This window comes from Eumetopias jubatus, unplaced genomic scaffold (genome assembly GCF_037043125.1).
Source record: "Eumetopias jubatus isolate StellerSeaLion01/CBP00866 unplaced genomic scaffold, mEumJub1_p1.0 scaffold_6, whole genome shotgun sequence".
In the NCBI taxonomy this organism is placed as follows: domain Eukaryota; kingdom Metazoa; phylum Chordata; class Mammalia; order Carnivora; family Otariidae; genus Eumetopias; species Eumetopias jubatus.
Genome location: NW_028274812.1, coordinates 148,838,868 through 148,856,535, shown reverse-complemented (window position 1 = coordinate 148,856,535; position 17,668 = coordinate 148,838,868). Strand labels below are relative to the sequence as shown.

The following is a 17,668-nucleotide window of genomic DNA, read 5'->3' as shown; positions in this document are numbered from 1 at the left end:
TGATTGTGGAGTACTACCTTGTGGTATGGATAGACCCCAATTTGTTTATCCATTCACCAGTTGTGAGCATTTGAGTTGCTTACATTTTGAGGAGATTATGAAATAAAGCTGTGAACATTTGCATATAGGTTTTTGTGCAGATGTATGTTTTCTTTTCTTCCCACTTGGGAGTGGGCTGGCTGGGCCGTACGGTAAGGAACTGCCAAACTAGGATCACAAGAATTCCATATTATGCATTCTCACCAGGACTTAATATTGTCATTTAGAAAAGTACTTTAGTCATATTAATAACCATATAGTGTTATCTTACTATGGCTTCATTTTGGATTTCTCCCATCCAAGTACGAACCAGGCCCGACCCTGCTTAGCTTCCGAGATCAGACGAGATCGGGCGCGTTCAGGGTGGTATGGCCGTAGACTTCATTTTGGATTTCTCTAATGATTAATGATATTGAGCATCTTTATAGGTGTTCATTTGCCTTCCATATATATTTTTTGGTGACATGTCTATTCGAATCCTTTACCCATTTTTATTAGGTTGTTTATTTTCTTATTACTGAGTTGTGACAGACCTTTATCTATTCTGGAAACTGATCCTATATCAGATACGTGGTTCAAAAATATCTTCACCAATGCTTTAGCTTTGTCTTTTCATTTTCTTAAATGTCTTTTTGAAGAGCAAAAGTTTTTAATGTTGATAAAGTTCAATTTCTCAATTTTTCTTTTATGGCTCATGCCTTTTGTGTCTTCAAAAATCTTTGCCAAACTCAAAATTGCCAAAATCTCTCTCTTGTGTTTCCTTCTAGAGGTTTTATAATTTTACATTTTACATTTATGTCTATGATCAATTTCAAGTTAATTTTTGTAGGAGGTAAAAGGTATGTGCTATGGACTGAATTGTGTGCTGCCCCCGTTCACATGCTGAAGCCGGAACCCTCATTGTGACTGTATAAGGCCGAGAAGGAGGCAATGAGGTGAAATGAGGTCAGAAGGGTGGGACCCTGACCCAGAGAGTTAGTGTCCTTATGAGAAGAGACACCAGAAAATTCATTCACTCTCTGTATGCACTCAGGGAAAGACCATGTGAGCACACAGTGAGAAGGTGACCACCCTACAAACCAAGAGAACAGGCCCAGGAATGAAACTTACCTTCCTGGCACCTTGATTTGGACTTTCAGCCTCCAGACTGTGAGAAATAAATTTCTGTGTTTAAGCCACTCAGTTGTGGTTCTTTGTTATTGGCAGCCCTAGCAGACTAAGACACTAAATGTCAAGATTTTTCCCTTTTCTGGATAGTTGTCTAAATTTTTCAAGTACCATTTGTTGAAAAAATTATCTTTTCTTCATTAATTGCCTTTACAACTTCATCAAAAATCCATTGGCAATGTAAGTATGAGTCTCTATTGTGTTCCACTGACCCATGTCTCTGTCCTGTCACCAACACGATACACCTCAATTGACGTGCTTTATAGAAAGTCTTTGATTCAGGTAGAGCAAGTTTTCTTTGTTCTCTTTTCAAAACTGTTTGTTATTCAAGTTCTTTTGCTTTTCTAGATACATTTTAGAATTTGTTTGTACATTTCTACCTAAAAACCTGTTGGGATTTTGATTGGGTGAACATTTATTCTATTGATGAATGTGGGAAGAATTGACATCATGACAATATGGAATCTTCCAATGCATGAAGATGATGCAGTGCTTAATTTTTAGATCTTCTTTGCTTCTTTCAATGTTTTGAAATTTGTAACATAGAGATCTCACATATATACTTTTTAGAGTTATCCAACAACAAAGAAGTACTTCATGTTTTTGGTGTGATTTTAATGGAACTTTTTCCCATTTCAATTGTTAATTGCTAATATATAGAAATACATTTGCTTCTTGCACACTGACCTTGTATCCTGTGACCTTGCTCTATACTTGGGGATGGTTTTAGTTACTTTTTTTAATGGCTTAAAACAACAGAAATTTATTATCTCAGTTCTGGAGGCCAGAAGCTCAAAATCAAGGTGTCCAGCATGACCGTGCCTCCTCCAAATGTTCTAGTGAAGAATTCTTCCTTGCCCGTTTCTAGATGTTGGTGGCTCCCAGCCATCCTTGGCATTCCTTGGCCCGTAGATGCCTCCATTTTATTCACTTTTTCTTAGAGTCTTTCAGATTTTCTCCATAGATAATCATGTCAGTTGTGAATACAGGCAGTTTTATTTCTTCCTTTCCAATTGGTATGCCTATTTCTTTTTCTTAATTCATTACAATGGCTAGGACCTAACGTATGGTGTTGAACAAGAATGGTGACAGCAGACATCCTTCCTTTGTTCTTGATCTTAGGGAAAAAGGGGTTAGTCTTTCTTTGTTAAGTGTGTCATTCGCTGAAGGTTTTTCATAGATATCCTTGATCAGATTGAGGGGGCTTCCTTCAGTTTCTACTCTATGCAGAATTTTTAAAATCATGGATACTGAATTCTTGTGAAATGCTTTTTCTGCATCTATTGAGATGATCATATAGTTCTACTTCTTTGATATATTAAATTATATTGATTGATTTTTTATACTTGAACTCAACTTGCATTCCTGGGATAAACCCTACTTTTGTCATCAAGCAAATAGATATATATACAGCCAGACTCAGTTTGAGAAAACTGGGTGGAATATTTTTGTGTCTACAGTCATAAGGGATACTGATCTGTCACTTTCTTTTCCTATAATGTCTTTGTCTCATCTTGGTGTAGGAGCAATGTCAGCACAATATGGTAAGTTGAGAAATGTCCTCTTTTTCTCTATTTTCTGGAAGAGTTTATATAGAGCTGGTATTATCTCCCCCTTAAATGTTTGGTGGACCTCACCTATGGAGCTAACTGGGCCGGGGATTTTCTTTGTTGGAAGGCTTTTAACTATAATTTAATTTCTTTAATAACTATAGTGCTACTCAGATTCTCTCTTCCTTTATTTTAACCCACTCAGGTTATCCATTCTTGAATGAGCTTGATATTTGGTGTCAAGGAATTTTTCCATTTCATTTAAGTTGTTGAAGTTATTGACAGAAAGTTGTTCATAAAATTTCCTTGTTATCCATTTAATGGCAGCAGGACCTGTAGTGGTGTTCTCTCTTTCATTCCTTATATTGGTTATTTCTATCTCTTTTTCTTGATTGGTCTAGCCAGAGGTTTATTAATTTTATTGCTTTGGTTTTTAACATGATCATTCTAGCTGTTCTGTTGCAGGCAGACAAGAACAGAGGCAGACCAGTCTGAAGCTACTCTAAGAATCGAGTCAAGACGTGAGAGAGGGGCTTGGACCAGGAGCTAGCAGTGGGAGAGGACATAGAAGTGATCATATTCTGGTATATTATGAAGGTGGAGTCAAGAGATATGACAGGAGATCATATATGGATCAAAACTGGGAAAAGGATTTAAAAAAAAAGAAAGAAAGAAGAGGAGGTAAGAATGACTCCAGAGGTTTTTGTCTTGAGTGACTAACTGGAAGAACAGAGTTTCCACTGATGGAGACGGGAAAGATCATGGGGAACACGTGGCAATCAAGTTTGGGCAAGTGAACTTTGGAATGCTTCCTGGGCCTCCCAGTGGAGACAGTAAAAATTCACATGAGAATGCAGAATGCAGGTCTGGAGTTCAGGAGGAGGCCTGCACTAAAAACACAAAGTTGGAATTCCCAGTATTTAGAGCCATGAAAATAGGTGGAATGATGAACGTGGCAAAGGGAACAGTCTGAGGGGCACCGTGACATTCAGAGGATGGGAGACATGAGAAAACAGAACAGGAAACATCAAAGGGATTCAAGAAGAACTACACGACCACGGAGGAAGGGCCGAGCCGCGGGCGGACGCGGCCACGGAGGAAAGGCTGAGCTGTGGATTAGGTAAAATGAGGACCGAGCACACGGAGGTTGCCGAACAGCTCAGCAAGAGTGGCTCCAGCAGCATTGCAGTGGAAACCCACCTGCAGACCGAACAAGAGAGACCAGACAGACAATACAGACCAGTCTCTCGAGGAGTTGGTCGCGAGGAGGGGAAGAATAAACATAGGGAAGCCAATGGAGGGAGCAGAAAACCTTTTAAAGATGGGAGAGATCATAGCTTGTTTATATGTTGATACAAAGAATCCAATAGGGAGGAAAAACTGACAGGGCAAGAAGCAGGGTGCAGAATTTCTGGCATGACATCTGTGGGTAGATGATGAGAACGGGACCTAGAGGGCAAGGGGGGCAGGGTACGGGACTGGCCTTGACTCATCCGCTACAAACAAAACGGCTGAGCTCAAGGGCTCGAGTGCAGCCAGGAGGGTGGTGTGGGGGCAGAGACAGTGCAGATCCCCTCTGGTGGCTCTAATTTTTCTAATTTTCACAGGAGGGTGAAGGTGGAAAGGATACACTGGAGGTTTATTCTCTCCTAGATTTGGCACAGGCTATGCAGTCCTATCAGTCAGCTCAGGAGAGGACCTGACAGGGCCCGGGGTCACTACGGGGAGCGGACAGAAGGCACACAGACGCTGCACCCTGGAAGGGTGCTACCTCATGTGAACCTATGCTCTGCCGTCACATGCTCTGGGTAAACTGGACAGGTCATCTAACCTGCACCTCAGCTCCCGCACATGAAAATGGGATCATTACAAGGCTCAAAGGCAGGGCGGTTATCAGGGGATGAGGTCAGTGCCCAACAGAGGCGCCATGAGCAGCTGTCCTTGGTCATCTCCAGACAAGCCTCCTCACCCCCCTTCCCTGCACACCCACCTGGGGGTGGCTCTGGAGGGAGACCGCCCGGTCCTGGCTTGGTGCCCTCCGCAGATGCTGCCTTGCTCACCTGGAGCCAACTCGATCTCCAGTGCAGTCCGAATGAGGGCCATCAGCGTGGACGTGAAGTGGACGGTCATGTCCTCATTGGAGATGGGCATGTTCATGCGAACCAGGAGCTAGACACAAGGGGAGCAGGTCAGGGCCAGGCCTACCAGAGTCCCTCCACCACAGGACTACAAGGTGCTGGAGGCCCCTAGAGGCTGGGCTTCACTTCCTGGGGGTGGCTTCTGCAGGCGCCCAGGCAAAGTTGGGTGGCTGGGAGTTTTGCCAGCATTCACACTCACCCTTGGACCACCCCCCCATTGGAGCAGTCCCTCCTTCTCCTAGCTGCGGAAAAATAGAAGTCCAGGTAAAGACTGTAGCATAGCACCAAGCCAGAAGCCTGGATCCCTCTGAAAGAACAGGCACATGCTTAGCCAGAAGGACCCCTGCCCAAGGCTGGAATAAGGGGCGTGGGGCCTGGGCTGAAGAGGGAGGGATCTGGGCTGCAGAACAGAGGCGAGGCACCCTGGGATGGCCCACAGACAGGAGGGAAGACCCCTGTCCTTACAGCTCTGCCCAACGTCATCTCCTCCACCGGCAGCCTGGAGCACTGGACAAGGGGCGGGTTAGCCAAGAGCACAGCTCTGAGCTCCCACTCCCAGTGAGGCATCCCTTCACCCCAGGAAGGCTTCTGCCTCTCACCACCCAGCCAGGGGGCCTGGAAGAGGCAACCAGCACCTTCCAGTCAGAAGGACCCAGAACAGATGGTACTGCACAGGGCCAGCGTGGAGGCTGGTAGGGAGAGGCTCAGGGCCATTGCACAGGAGTAAAAGTACTTCGGACCAGACTGGGAGCAGTGCCCTGCTGCTTTGCTCCCTGTTTCCGCATCAGGTGAACAGCCCCTTTTCTCTCCTCATTTTTCAAGGACAGAAGAGCGGGAGACAGATGTGTGTCTGTACCACAGACCTCCGGGTATAGCCAGCAGCTGCCCAGAGCCTGAGGCTCTGAGAACTTAGGTGGTGTCCAGGAAGAAAAGTACCCTTGGTGTGTCTGGCATGGTCTCAGCCTGGGAGGTCACCTAGCTGACCAGGTAGAGCCCTAGGGGCACCGTGACCCACCTGTCTTCTCTCACCACTCTCTTGTTGTCTACCATAAGACAGAGCTAGAGAAGGGGGCACAGGGCCACTCCCCGGGTTGTGCCTGTCCTCTGCCAAGCCCACATCCCATGACAGAGCAGCCTCTCTTCCCCTCTAGGGGGGGCCCCCAGCCCGGCCCCCAGCCCTGTCCCCAGTGTCTGGGCCCTAGATCCAATCCTCGGCCTAGTAGAGACCAGGTGGCTAGAGACACGAGCCCAGACTCTGCCCCCCTGAATGCTGGCAAAGCCCCACCTGGCACATCGAATCGTGGTCCCAGGACCTCACACATCACCTTTGTGATGCACACCAGGAAAATCGGCTTTCCAGAGCACAGGGTCCCTGTAGACCAGCACCGATGGCAGGAGGAGAGGCAGAGGGATTCCTCTCTAGGGAAGTCAGGGAGTCCGGTCCCAGCCTGAAGGGTGGGCAAGCAGGTGATTTCCAAAAGAAGAGAGCTCTGTCCAGGGCACCTTCACCAGAGGCTCTCCTCTGCCTGTCCAGGCCCTAGAAGGGCAGGGATCTCTGGAAGTGGCAGAAGGACAAGGCCAGGGTAAACAGACAGGCATCTCTGCCCTGGGCCTAGGACCTCCTGGTCATAGCACTCTGAGCATCTCCTGGACCCTACCCAGCTCCCCAAGCCCATCCATTCCTACCCACCCTGAGGCCTCCCCTGGTCTATTCATGACCAGAACCTTGGAACTGGCCAGCACAGCTGGGGAGGGGCCCTAAAGGCTAGCCCATCAGAGCCCTGCATGCCCAGCCTGGCCCCAGGTATCAGTGTGGACAGAACTCTCCTCCTTGGGAACAAAGCTACAGTCTTGCATGCAGGCCTCAGGCAGGCGCAACATGCATGCCAGGCAGGGGAGGGCTGAGGAGGACAGCAGAGGCATCTGCCGATGGCCTGAAGGAGCCACTTCCAAAGTCTGTGCTGAGCCAGGTGACAGAGGGAGGCCCAGATTGAGAGCACAGAGACAGACAGCACGGACAGAACCAGAGAGAGGAAAGCTCTGCTGGGAAGCTCGCTCAGAGAGAGGGCGGTGGCAGAGAGGCTCCAGACACATGCTGGTGGAGCCGCACGACTCGGGCTGGCTCTGTTTTCTGGGAGCAATGGGAGCTGCAGCAGGGCTCTCTGTGCGGGGCGACGAGTGGGGGGTGGTGCTGGAGGGATGGGAGGTGCCTACACACCAAAGGGCACATGGGGCAGGTGGGAGCAGGCTTGGGGCTGGGCCATGTGACCTGCCCGCCCCCCAAGGAGGGAGGCCTGGAGATGTCCTTCAGTTTACCACCTCCTTGCCGCTCAGCCTCCTGGGCTCCTCAGCGATGGAGGGAGGGGGCATGGGACTACCTGTCCTTACCCTGCAGCAGTCTCTGAAGCCCCAGGAATTACAGCAGAATGCCTCTCCCTGGCATCCTTTCCTTCTTAATGCCACAGCGCCTCCTTCCCGCTGTGGAACTTACAAAGCCCTGGGGATGCTGCCTCCCCAGGCTGACAGCAGCCCAGACCTGGGGAAGTTCTGCATGTGCGGAGCTGAGTGGGGGTTCCTCAGAAGTGCCAGAGGCCCTGCAGGCCCCTATTACCCCAGGTTCAGACCCAAAGGGCTGGATACCTCCACCCTCATCAGGTGCTTATGGGACAGAGAAGCTGAGTGCGGTCCTGAGCCCGGAACAAAAACAGCTTCTGTCTGAAAGGTGGTCTGTCCCCTCATTTCTGGGAAAGAGAAGGAAAGGAAAAAAGGCAGGTGGAGGGCTCTGGCTCCGTCTTCCTGAGCCTCTCAGGGGCTCTCAAGGGGGCACACCTGCGGGCACAAGGGGCAGGTGCAGACACCATCATGGTATCTGTGTCCCTCTGTCTGGGAAGGTAGAGGACATGGTTGGAGCAGAGAAAAGGAAGAAACAGTGAGACAGCAGAGCGGCAGACAGACAGACGGACAAGCCCCGAGAGGAGACGGGAGACCAGCCCCAGCACAGCCAGCCTCGGGGTGCAGGGTCGGGGTCTACCTTGTATGCAACTCGGGCACGGCATTTCTCCCCCAGCCCTAGGGGTGGGGACATGTGTTTCAGCATCTCAAACATGTCATTGTAACTGATGCGCCCACTGGACACCCGGCCCAGAGAGGCAGAGGCAGGGTGGGGTCCACAGGAAGGGGTGCGGCGGGAGGGGGTGGGGGGAGGAAGCAGACGAGAAAACAGATCCAGTTAACCAGCGTCCGATTACACGCCAAAAGTCAAAATACGTAAAATGAGGGACTTCTCTGCTTGACCCGATCCCCTCCTTGCCCCTCCCAGCCTCACCTCCACACTCCAGCCCCACGCAGGGCAGCGGGCAGGGGTGACATCTGAGCTAATGAACACGGAGGGATGAGGAAGGGCTGCATCGGGGTGGCTTTGGGTTGTCAACTTCTGATTTTACACTTTTAGAAACCACAGATAATGCCAAATCAGAAGAGCTGTTTCACCATGCCGGGAGAGCCGGCAGACAGAATTACGTGACTAATGAGGCCGGCCCGAGAACCACGGCAGAAACATAGCTTTCCGTCACGCTCAATTTGCTTCCAAGTTAGCCTAGAGGCTAAAGAAGTGGAGAAAACTCTACAACAAGCCAGAAAACTAGAGCTGGGGGAGCCCCGAGGCTCTAGAGACAAACTTGACCGCTGAGTCCTGCTCCAAGCCCAGAGACACCCGAGGCCGCCCAGGGCGGGGCTGCTGCTGGGAGTCAGGGCTGGGCAGGAAATGGGAGATGGGGGGGGTGGAGGGGGCAGGGGCGTGGTGGGCAGCTGGGGTGGGGTGTGGCTTGGAGCCACTTGCACCCTCCTGTCCACACCAGGGACAGGGCTGGCCCCAACACACGGGACAAGGCTGCAGATCCAGGGAGGTGTCTGGGGGCCGATGACTGTGTCTTCCGAGGTAGACAGGCCACCAGGCCTGCAGCCTCACCTCCACCCCTGGGGACACCTGCCTATGGGACCTGCTTGGGGTCCCAGAGACGAGGTCGGGTTCAGGCCACCCAGGAGAGAAAGGCAACAGCTTTTTCCTGGCAGGCACAGCTGCCCCAGGGCCTGGCCCTCCTCCCAGGGTTCCCAGCCTTGGCTGAGTGGATCGATCCAGAGGTGAAGCAGGAGGGCCCGTCTTTGGGCCTCCACTGCCTCTGTCCTCGCCTCCCTCGGGGACCAGAAGCCCCTCGGTTGTCAGGCTCTTCAGACTGGGAGGGGCCGCTCCTCCTGGCCTGCTTGTGCCCATGCGCTCCTCCTCTGGGGCCCTTGGCCTCCAGCCTGTCTGACCATTAGCCCACCCTGCAGAGCCTGGAGGCAAAGCCGGGAAAGACAGCTGCTTCCTCGGGCACAGGCAGGGCCTGGCCCCCAGCTCCCACCCAGCAGCCGACCCCTGCCCTCCAGGCCCAGCCAGCAAGCTTCGTGTGCACCGCCTCAGAAGGCGGCCTCTCCCCAGCCAGCGGGAGGGGTCGGGAGATCAGAGGGGGCACCAGAGCGTCCAGGAGGTTGGAGTGCGGGGCGGGGCAGGGCAGGAGGAAAGAGAGGTGAGGTGTCCTCATTCCCAAACCAGGCAGGGAGTGTGCGCTGTGTTTGCATTTCGGGCAGGGAAGGGTATGTCCCATGGAGGCTCTGAGTTGCAAACCTTGTAGGCCAACCTACAAGGGCAGTTCTTCCCTAAGCCGACGGGTGGCGCAATACAACGCAACAAACTGTACATATCCTTACAATGAACCCGGCAAGTGGAAAGGAAATGTCACAGGTTATGGCAACCAAGGCACGATGAGCCCGTCCCGCCCGCCCACCCAGCCTGCGACAGGAAGAGGAGCCGGGCGGCTGGACAGGCAGCTCCCTGCAGGGAATCCTGGGGCTCAGAAAGCCCCGGGAGGCAGGGCAATCCCAAGACCATTTCCAGAGCCTGACGCGGGCAGGAGGCACACCATACAGAACCAGTGCTGGCCCCTGTCGCAAGCCCCCACTGTGCACGCACTGCAACCACTGGTCCGCCTCCCCCCGGGTCTTGTTCGCCCACCCTCTCTGGCAGCCCCTGCTCTCGCTCCCTGAGTTCTGGAGACCCCACGCCTGGCTCTCCTGACCGTCTCTACCTCCTGCATCTCCTGGAGTCTGCTGGCCCGGCTAAGGACCCCCTAGTCCCAGGGTGGGCACCCTGGCCAACACCGACGTTTCTCTTTCCTGTCCAGTCAGCTCCAAGTCATTTCTGCAAAAGAGGGAAGAAAGAGGAAGCCCCACTTTGGCCTCACCCAAGGTGCTTGTTACCTCACTGGACCTAAAGGATCATGACGAAGGGTCTGGAAGCATGGTGAAGCCCCCAGCCCCAATAATCACCCAACCCAATTCACAGCCTGTTCTCTGGCTCATCTTCTCTCTTCCACCATCGAATCCCTCACACGGCAGCAGATGGAAAGTGGGGGCACCATACTGTCACTGCAATGCAAAAAACTGTCCTCGCTGTCTGTAAAGCAAAGTCAAAGCTCCTTGTTTATCCCAAATTTCAAGACCTTCTCAACCTGTCCCAGCCGCCCTTCCAGCCCCTTTGCAATGCGTTCTCTTCTCCATCAGACACAATCACAGCCCCTTCCCTTCAGCCCCGGCCCCAACCTCGTCTCTAGAGCTCAATCCATCCCGCCCTCTTCAGTTTGGCTCAAATGCCACCTCCTCTGACTCACCGGCCAGATGGGGTTTCTCCCTCCTCGAACACCCCGGGCTCACACTATGGCTCCTCTGTTCTCCCACAGTCCCGTTGGACTCAGCATCCCGAGAGCACGTGCTTGCTTCACCTACACACCCCTGGTCCCCAGCACACGGCGGATGCTCAGGAATGATGACTGGGCAGATGGATGAACACAAAGATGAGTAGACAGATCGCTTACAGGTGTGATTGTGATTCTCCTCTCGACTCTCTACCCTTCACCAAGTGAGGCAACGGGGAAGATGGGAGAAGGCGGCACCATAAAGCAACAACCCCACGCCTTCTTCATCTCCCCACCGCAGGCATGTGTGCACGCACATGTGCACATGCATACCCATGCACACCTGCACTCACACACATGTGCACACACAAGCATGCACGCCCGTGTATACCCATGCACACGTGCATTCACACACACGTGCACACATGCACTGCACACATCTGCACACAATCACGTGTGCACGCGCGTACGCATATATACAAACCATGTGCGTGTGCGCACATGTACACATATATGTCTGCTGCATATTCACACACGTGCACACAAGCACACACACGTGCACATATGCACTGCACTCACATTTGCACACACGTGTGCACGCTCATACGCGTACACACAAACCATGTGCATGTACACCCATGCACACACGCGTGCACACATGCCCCGCACTCACACATTTGCACAATCACGTGTGCACACTCGTACGTGTACACACAAACCATGTGCGTGTGCGCACATGCACACATGTATGTCTGCTGCACACGTGCATGTACGCATGCCACATGTGCACAGAAACACACCCGTGCACATATGCAACACGCACACATGTGTACACTTGTGCACACACCCACAGAGCCGTACACACATATGAAAGCTTGGGAAATTTCACAAAGTTTTGTTGTTCTTTAAGTCTCTCCAAGAACGAGGAGACAGCAGAGTGGCCACCTGGGATATAAAGCGGACCACAACCCTACATCGGCCACGGAGGCTAGGAAGGGCTCAAAGCACCCTCGCTCCTGTGCCCAGGACTCAGTCTCCTCAGCTGCCTCTGCTGGGCCTTCCCCTATCCCCTGCCATCTGGAGGCAGGCTATGTTTTCAGCCCAGGCCACTTGGGAGCAGCAAGTCTGAGTGTTAGTTGCGGGTCACATTTATGCTACTTTTGGACCATGGTCTTGTGTGCTATTTCACAGATGCCACCTCTGGGGTGACGCTTATATTTGCTGTCTACTCTTCCACAGCACTTTCTTTACCCCACTCCCAATGGCCCCTGCCTTCCAGAGGCCCCATTTTCAGAACTCTGGATTTGGGAAACAGTCTGAGCCCCCTGTGCACCATCACAAAACCACAGTCTGGCCCAAGTCCATTCCCTGTATGTCCAAATTCTGCTCCACCTGTGGCTGGACTAGGGGTAGCCCTGGGTCTACAGTTCATAAAGATTGGGGGGAAGTCCTCCCCTCTCACAGGCCTGCACTGACTTGCCTTTGTCGTGCACCTATGAACATACTGCCCATACAGCATCTCTGCTTCCCTGCAACACACCCTTTAGAAACAACGTGCCCGGTCCTCCCTTTGGCAGCACATATACTGGAAACAATGTGCCCAGAAACAGCAGCATCTCTTGAGACCACGGTGCAGATGACTCTCCTAGAATGAGCCTCAAGCCTGCCTCACTTGGAGTCTCTCCTGCTCTCTGACCTGACTGGGCCCTCCTGACCAGAGAACCCACACCTACCCCTGACCCAGAATGACACTGGGCACTGCAGGACCGATGTGCTGACGCATCAGCAAAATGACAGGACTCTCCGAGGCCACAAAACCGGTCACCTACACCATGAAACATAAATAAATCCATGCTTGTTCTGCACTGCGTGAAAATTATTCAGTTTTCACTACAATGGAAAACACCCAGAGACACTACAGGAATGGAAATGCCCTAGGGTTGCTGGTGCTACCAGTGGTTTCAGGACTTGCCCAGCCTGGGAAGGGTCTCATACAGCCTCTTCTGGATCCTCACATGATGGGGTAGGGGCTCCGGGAAGGCTGGATGAGAGGAGGGTGGGGGAGCCCAGCCAAGCTCCCAGGGGCTTGAGGGTCAGAGAGCTCTGGAGCAATCCCCTTGCTGAGCTCCAATTTAGGGAAAAACTGTGGGCAGTAGGGTCCTCACCACGACGACACTGACCATCTCCTCCAGGCCTCTACCACGCAAGGGGTGACCAAACACAGAGCTGTGCGAGGGGGACACGGGCAGGCTGGGAGCCTTGGAGAGAGGAAGTGGGAAGTGGCTACACCCCATCTTCACAGTCTTCTCATTCCCTTCGAGCGTGGGAAGGGACGGATGCCCATCCGTTTACTGATGCACTTGGTTCATTCACATTCATGTCTGCTGAGCGCTCACCATGAGCGAGGCGATGAGCCAGCCTGTGCCTTCCCCAGCAGCCAGGTGTCTTGGCCCTTCCATGTCCTGTGTTGGCCTTGCAGAGAGCATGCCCTGAATAACTACTCAAGTATCTGCTTGAGAGAATGAATGAATGAATGAATAAGCAAATGAAGAAGCGAGTGATGAAGGAACAGACAAATGGGCAGATGGTGAGTCCATGCTGCTTTGCTAGCCCCGAGGATAAGAGTATGTGTCCTGGGTGTGCAGGACTCTCCCATGGATCACGGAACACCCTTCTAATGCAAGCCAGTCCCCTCATGACATACTTGCTCTGTCTGGAAACAAACTACCCCTCACTTAATGCAACACAGTAACCCTTTCCCACCATGACCAAAGGGTCTTCAACATACTAGACCCTTCCTGGTAGCTCCTTTAATTTCAGTGAAAGTTCACCAAGCGCCTGCTATTTGCAGCCTGGGCTGGGGACACAGGTGCATGTTGGCTCCTGTTCCCAAGAGATGGCAGAGAGGGAGAGGCCTGAGCCCATGGGCGGGAAGAATGTCATTTCTGCCATGAAGGCCTCCAAGCTTCATGAGGATGGTGAGGCCCCAAGGGAAGGCCCTCCTGCTGTGTCCACACCCTCTCCCTTGAGCCCTCCATGCCCCTCATGTGACAGACCTGTGAGGAGACAGTACACTCCCATTTGGTAAGAGACTTGAGCCTCACAGACCCCTTGGAACCTCCTAAGCCTGGACTAAGGGTCTCACAGAGCATTTCTCAGCCCAGGGAGCTGTGTAAGAGCACTGTGGGCATGAGAAGGAGCGTGCCACCTAGAAGGGGACCTGGCACCACCCTCTGCAGACCCTGCCAAAACCTGAAGGGGTTTGACAAAACATGTGCCACATGACACAGGTCTGAAGCCACCCAGCCCTGTCCCGAGATCCGTGGCACAGACCACCCTGAGGACCACAGAACACGGGGGCCACTCACCATGCGGCCGGGTCGTACTCAGCCCAGACCCGGATGAACTCGTCCAGGGGGTGAGGCCCTAGGATGGAAGAGTCCCGTGTAAGGTACTCAAAATTGTCCATGATCACGGCCACAAAGGGGTTCAACATCTGCAGGACAGGAAGGAGAAGGGGTGACGTAGAGAGACCTCAGCCCGCCCTCTACGCTAGCCCTTACCCTCCAGCCAAAGTGTGTGCGAAACCATCATGGCAGCGGAGGCCACTCTGACTCAGCCAGAGCCCATCCAGCCCTGCTCCCCCCAGCCTCTGGGCCTCCCCTGCACCACCACCACCACCACCAGCCCCCGCAGCAGCCAGCCTCCTACCCCGGGGTTCTGGGTGCCGCAAACTAACCCAGGTCCCTCCCACTCCCTGCTTCTGCTGCCCTACCCTAATTCATGTTGGCACCCCTCCCGCCCCACCTCCCATCACCACCCTCTTCCCCACCTAGCCAGCCTTCAAGGAAAACAGTGACTTTGGAGTTAGTACTTTGGACTCCAGAGGCCAAAAGCTCAGCTTCTTTTTTGTTTAATTGAGTTGAAATTCACATAACATACATTTAATCATTTTGAAGAGTACAACTCGGGGGCTTTAGTGTATTCACAATATGATGCAACCACCTCTCTAGTTTCAAAAATTCTTTTTTTTTTTTAAAGATTTTATTTATTTATTTGACAGAGAGACACAGCGAGAGAGGGAACACAAGCAGGGGGAGTGGGAGAGGGAGAAGCAGGCTTCCCGCGGAGCAGGAAGCCCGATGCGGGACTCGATCCCAGGACCCTGGGATCGTGACCTGAGCCGAAGGCAGACGCTTGATGACTGAGCCACTCAGGTGCCCCTCAAAAATTCTTTATCACCCCAGAAAATGCCTCCTACAGTAAGCAGTCACTCACTTATTTCCCCTTTCTCCCGTTCCCTAGCAATCTCTGTTCTGCATCTATTGGCTTGTCTATTTGGGGTACTTCACATAAAAGGAATCCTACAATACAGAACCATATAGGGCCTTTTGTGCCTGACTTCTTTCACTTAGCGTGATTTTTTGAGGCTCAGCCATTCATTTGGGTCAGAACTTCATTGCTTTTTAAGGCTGAATAATATTCCATGGTAGGTATATACAAGTTTGTTTATCTATTCATCCATTGATGGATATTTGGGTTGTTTACAACTTTGGGCTGAACTGTTTTCCACAAAAGTTGCTACATTTTACATTCCTATCACAATGTGCAAGAGTTACTATTTCTCCATGTCCTTGCCAATGCTGGTTATTTTCCATTAAAAAATTATTATCTTTCAGGATCCCTGAGCCGTAAGGGCGGCCACAGACTCGCGATCCTCCGGCGCGCGGCTTTTCTTCTCTTCCTCGGTCCTGCGTGTCCGGCACCGCGCGCTCAGTCCGAGCGGGTGGGCGCAGCGCTTGAGTGGCTTGGCCCGGAGCGGGCCGCGTGCTCGGGAAGGGGACTGTGGACTGGAGAGTGGCACACAGCATGGCAGAAAACCGAGAGCCCCGCGGGGCCGTCGAGGCTGAGCTGGACCCGGTGGAGTATACCCTTCGGAAGCGGCTCCCCCACCACCTGCCCTGGAGGCCCAATGACATTTATGTCAACATGAACACTGACTTTAAGGCCCAGTTGGCCCGCTGCCAAAAGCTTCTGGACGGAGGGGCTCGGGGTCAGAATTCATGCAGTGAGATCTACATTCATGGCTTGGGCCTGACCATCAACCATGTCATCAGCATTGCCCTACAGCTTCAGGCAGGCAGCTTCGGGTCCTTGCAGGTGGCTGCCAATACCTCCACCGTGGAGCTTGTCGATGAGCTGGAACCAGAGACTGATACACGAGAGCCGCTGACCCGCATCCGCAACAACTCGGCCATCCACATCCGGGTCTTCAGGGTTGCACCCGAGTAATGGAAATGAGGATGGCCACCTTATCCACCCACCCCCACATAAGTAGACTCAGCTGTGGCTCTTCTTGTACTGAGTACAGTCATGGACCTTCTACCAGAGCCACGTAAGAAAAAGCCTGTCCCCTTACAGCCCAGGGGACTCTGAACTGCGAGGGAGAGTATTGTCTCTTGTTGGGCCCAAGCATTGGGTCTTCCCGAGTCTTTGTGGTCTGTGACCATTGTCCTAGACAATAAAAACTACCAAGTTGTGTTAGTATGCAGCCACCCCCCCAAAAAAATTATCATTATAGCCATCCTAGTGAGTGTGAAGGAAGTGTGTGGTTTTGAGTTTCCTCAATGCCCAAAGGTGATGAATGTCTTCATGTGCTTGTTGGCCACTTTGTATATCTTCTTGGCTAAAATGTGTATTCTGATTTTTTGCCCATTTTTTATATGGTTGTCTTTTGTAGTACCGTTCTAAGAGTTCTTTATGTATTTTGGATATTATCCCCTCATAAAATATATGGATTAGTATTTTCTCCCATTCCTTAAATTGTATTTTCACATCTTTTATACTCCCCTTTGACACACAAAAGTGTTTAATTTTGAGTAGTCTAATTTATTTTTTTCTTTTGTTGCTTGTGATTTTGGTGTTGAATCTAAGAATCCTCTGACAAATCCGAGATCATGAAGTTCTGCCCCCTATGCTTTCTTCTAAGAGTTTTGTAGTGTTAGCTCTTTCATCAATTCTGGGTTCCTTTTTGTATATGGGCTGAGGTAGGGGTCCATCTTTATTTTTTTGCATGTGGACATCCAGTTGTCTCTTCACCATGTCTTAGAGAAACTATTCTTTCCATACTGAACAACTTTGGCATCCTTGTCAAAAATCAACTGTCCATAGATATTTGGATTTATTTCCGGAATCTCCATCCCACTCCACTGGTCTATCCTTATGCCAATACCATACTGCCCCGGTATCATCCTTATTAAGATATATATAACTGACATAATTATAAGAGACTTAAAGTGCATATTGTGGTATATATACATACATAAACATTGTGAAATCATTCCTACCATCTAATTAACACATCCATCACCTATTTTTTTTGGTAGAACACTTTTGTTCTACTCTCAGAAAAATTCAATTATACAATACAGTATTATCAACTATAGTCACCATGTTTTACTTTACATCCTCAGACATTATTCATATTATAGCTGAAAGTGTGTACCCTTTTACCAACGTCTCCCTATTTCCCCAACTCTCTAGTCCCTGGCAACAACTCTTTTACTCTCTGTTCCTACGGTTTGACCTCTAAAAAAAGTTCCACATATAAGTTATACATGTAGTACGCGTCTTCCCCTGTCTGGCCTTTTTCACCTAGCATAATGCCCTCAAGATCCATCCGTGTTGTCACAAATGACAGAAGGATTTCCTCCTTTCCCATTGCTGAAAAATGTGGGCGTGTGTGCGTGTGTACACACACACCAAATCTTCCTTATCTAATTCATCTGTTGATGAACACTTAGGTTGTTTCCATATCTTGGCTCTCAGGATTTTGATTTGCATTTCCCTGATGATCAGTGATGCTGAGCACCTTTACATGTACCTGTTGGTTACCTGTATGTCTTCTTTGGAAAAGTATCTCTTCAGCCACATTGTTTTTACTCATGGTACCTTTATAGTAAGTTTTGAAATAGGGAAATATTAGTTCTCTCACTTGGTCTTTAATTCTCAAGATTTTTTGTTATTTGGGGCTCCTTGCCATTCC

At 51.0% G+C, this 17,668-nt stretch overlaps 2 protein-coding genes across 2 annotated transcripts in view; one reads left to right on the top strand and one right to left on the bottom strand.

The window, feature by feature from the left end:
* Positions 1-17,668, bottom strand: part of LOC148164225 (voltage-dependent N-type calcium channel subunit alpha-1B-like) — a 73,868-nt gene that overhangs the window by 7,366 nt on the left and 48,834 nt on the right. The window contains 3 exon segments of the mRNA XM_088023785.1: positions 4,817-4,925; positions 7,926-8,022; positions 13,992-14,119. Of these exon segments, the coding sequence (XP_087879911.1) occupies positions 4,817-4,925; positions 7,926-8,022; positions 13,992-14,119 (334 nt within the window).
* Positions 15,493-15,915, top strand: LOC148164226 (ribonuclease P protein subunit p20-like). Its single transcript, XM_088024402.1, has one exon. The coding sequence runs from the start codon at positions 15,493-15,495 to the stop codon at positions 15,913-15,915; it is 423 nt and encodes a 140-aa protein (XP_087880528.1).

What these genes read in the sequence shown, in the direction of transcription:
- LOC148164226 (XM_088024402.1), top strand. Translation starts at nt 15,493, where the DNA reads ATGGCAGAAAACCGAGAGCCCCGCGGGGCCGTCGAGGCTGAGCTGGAC.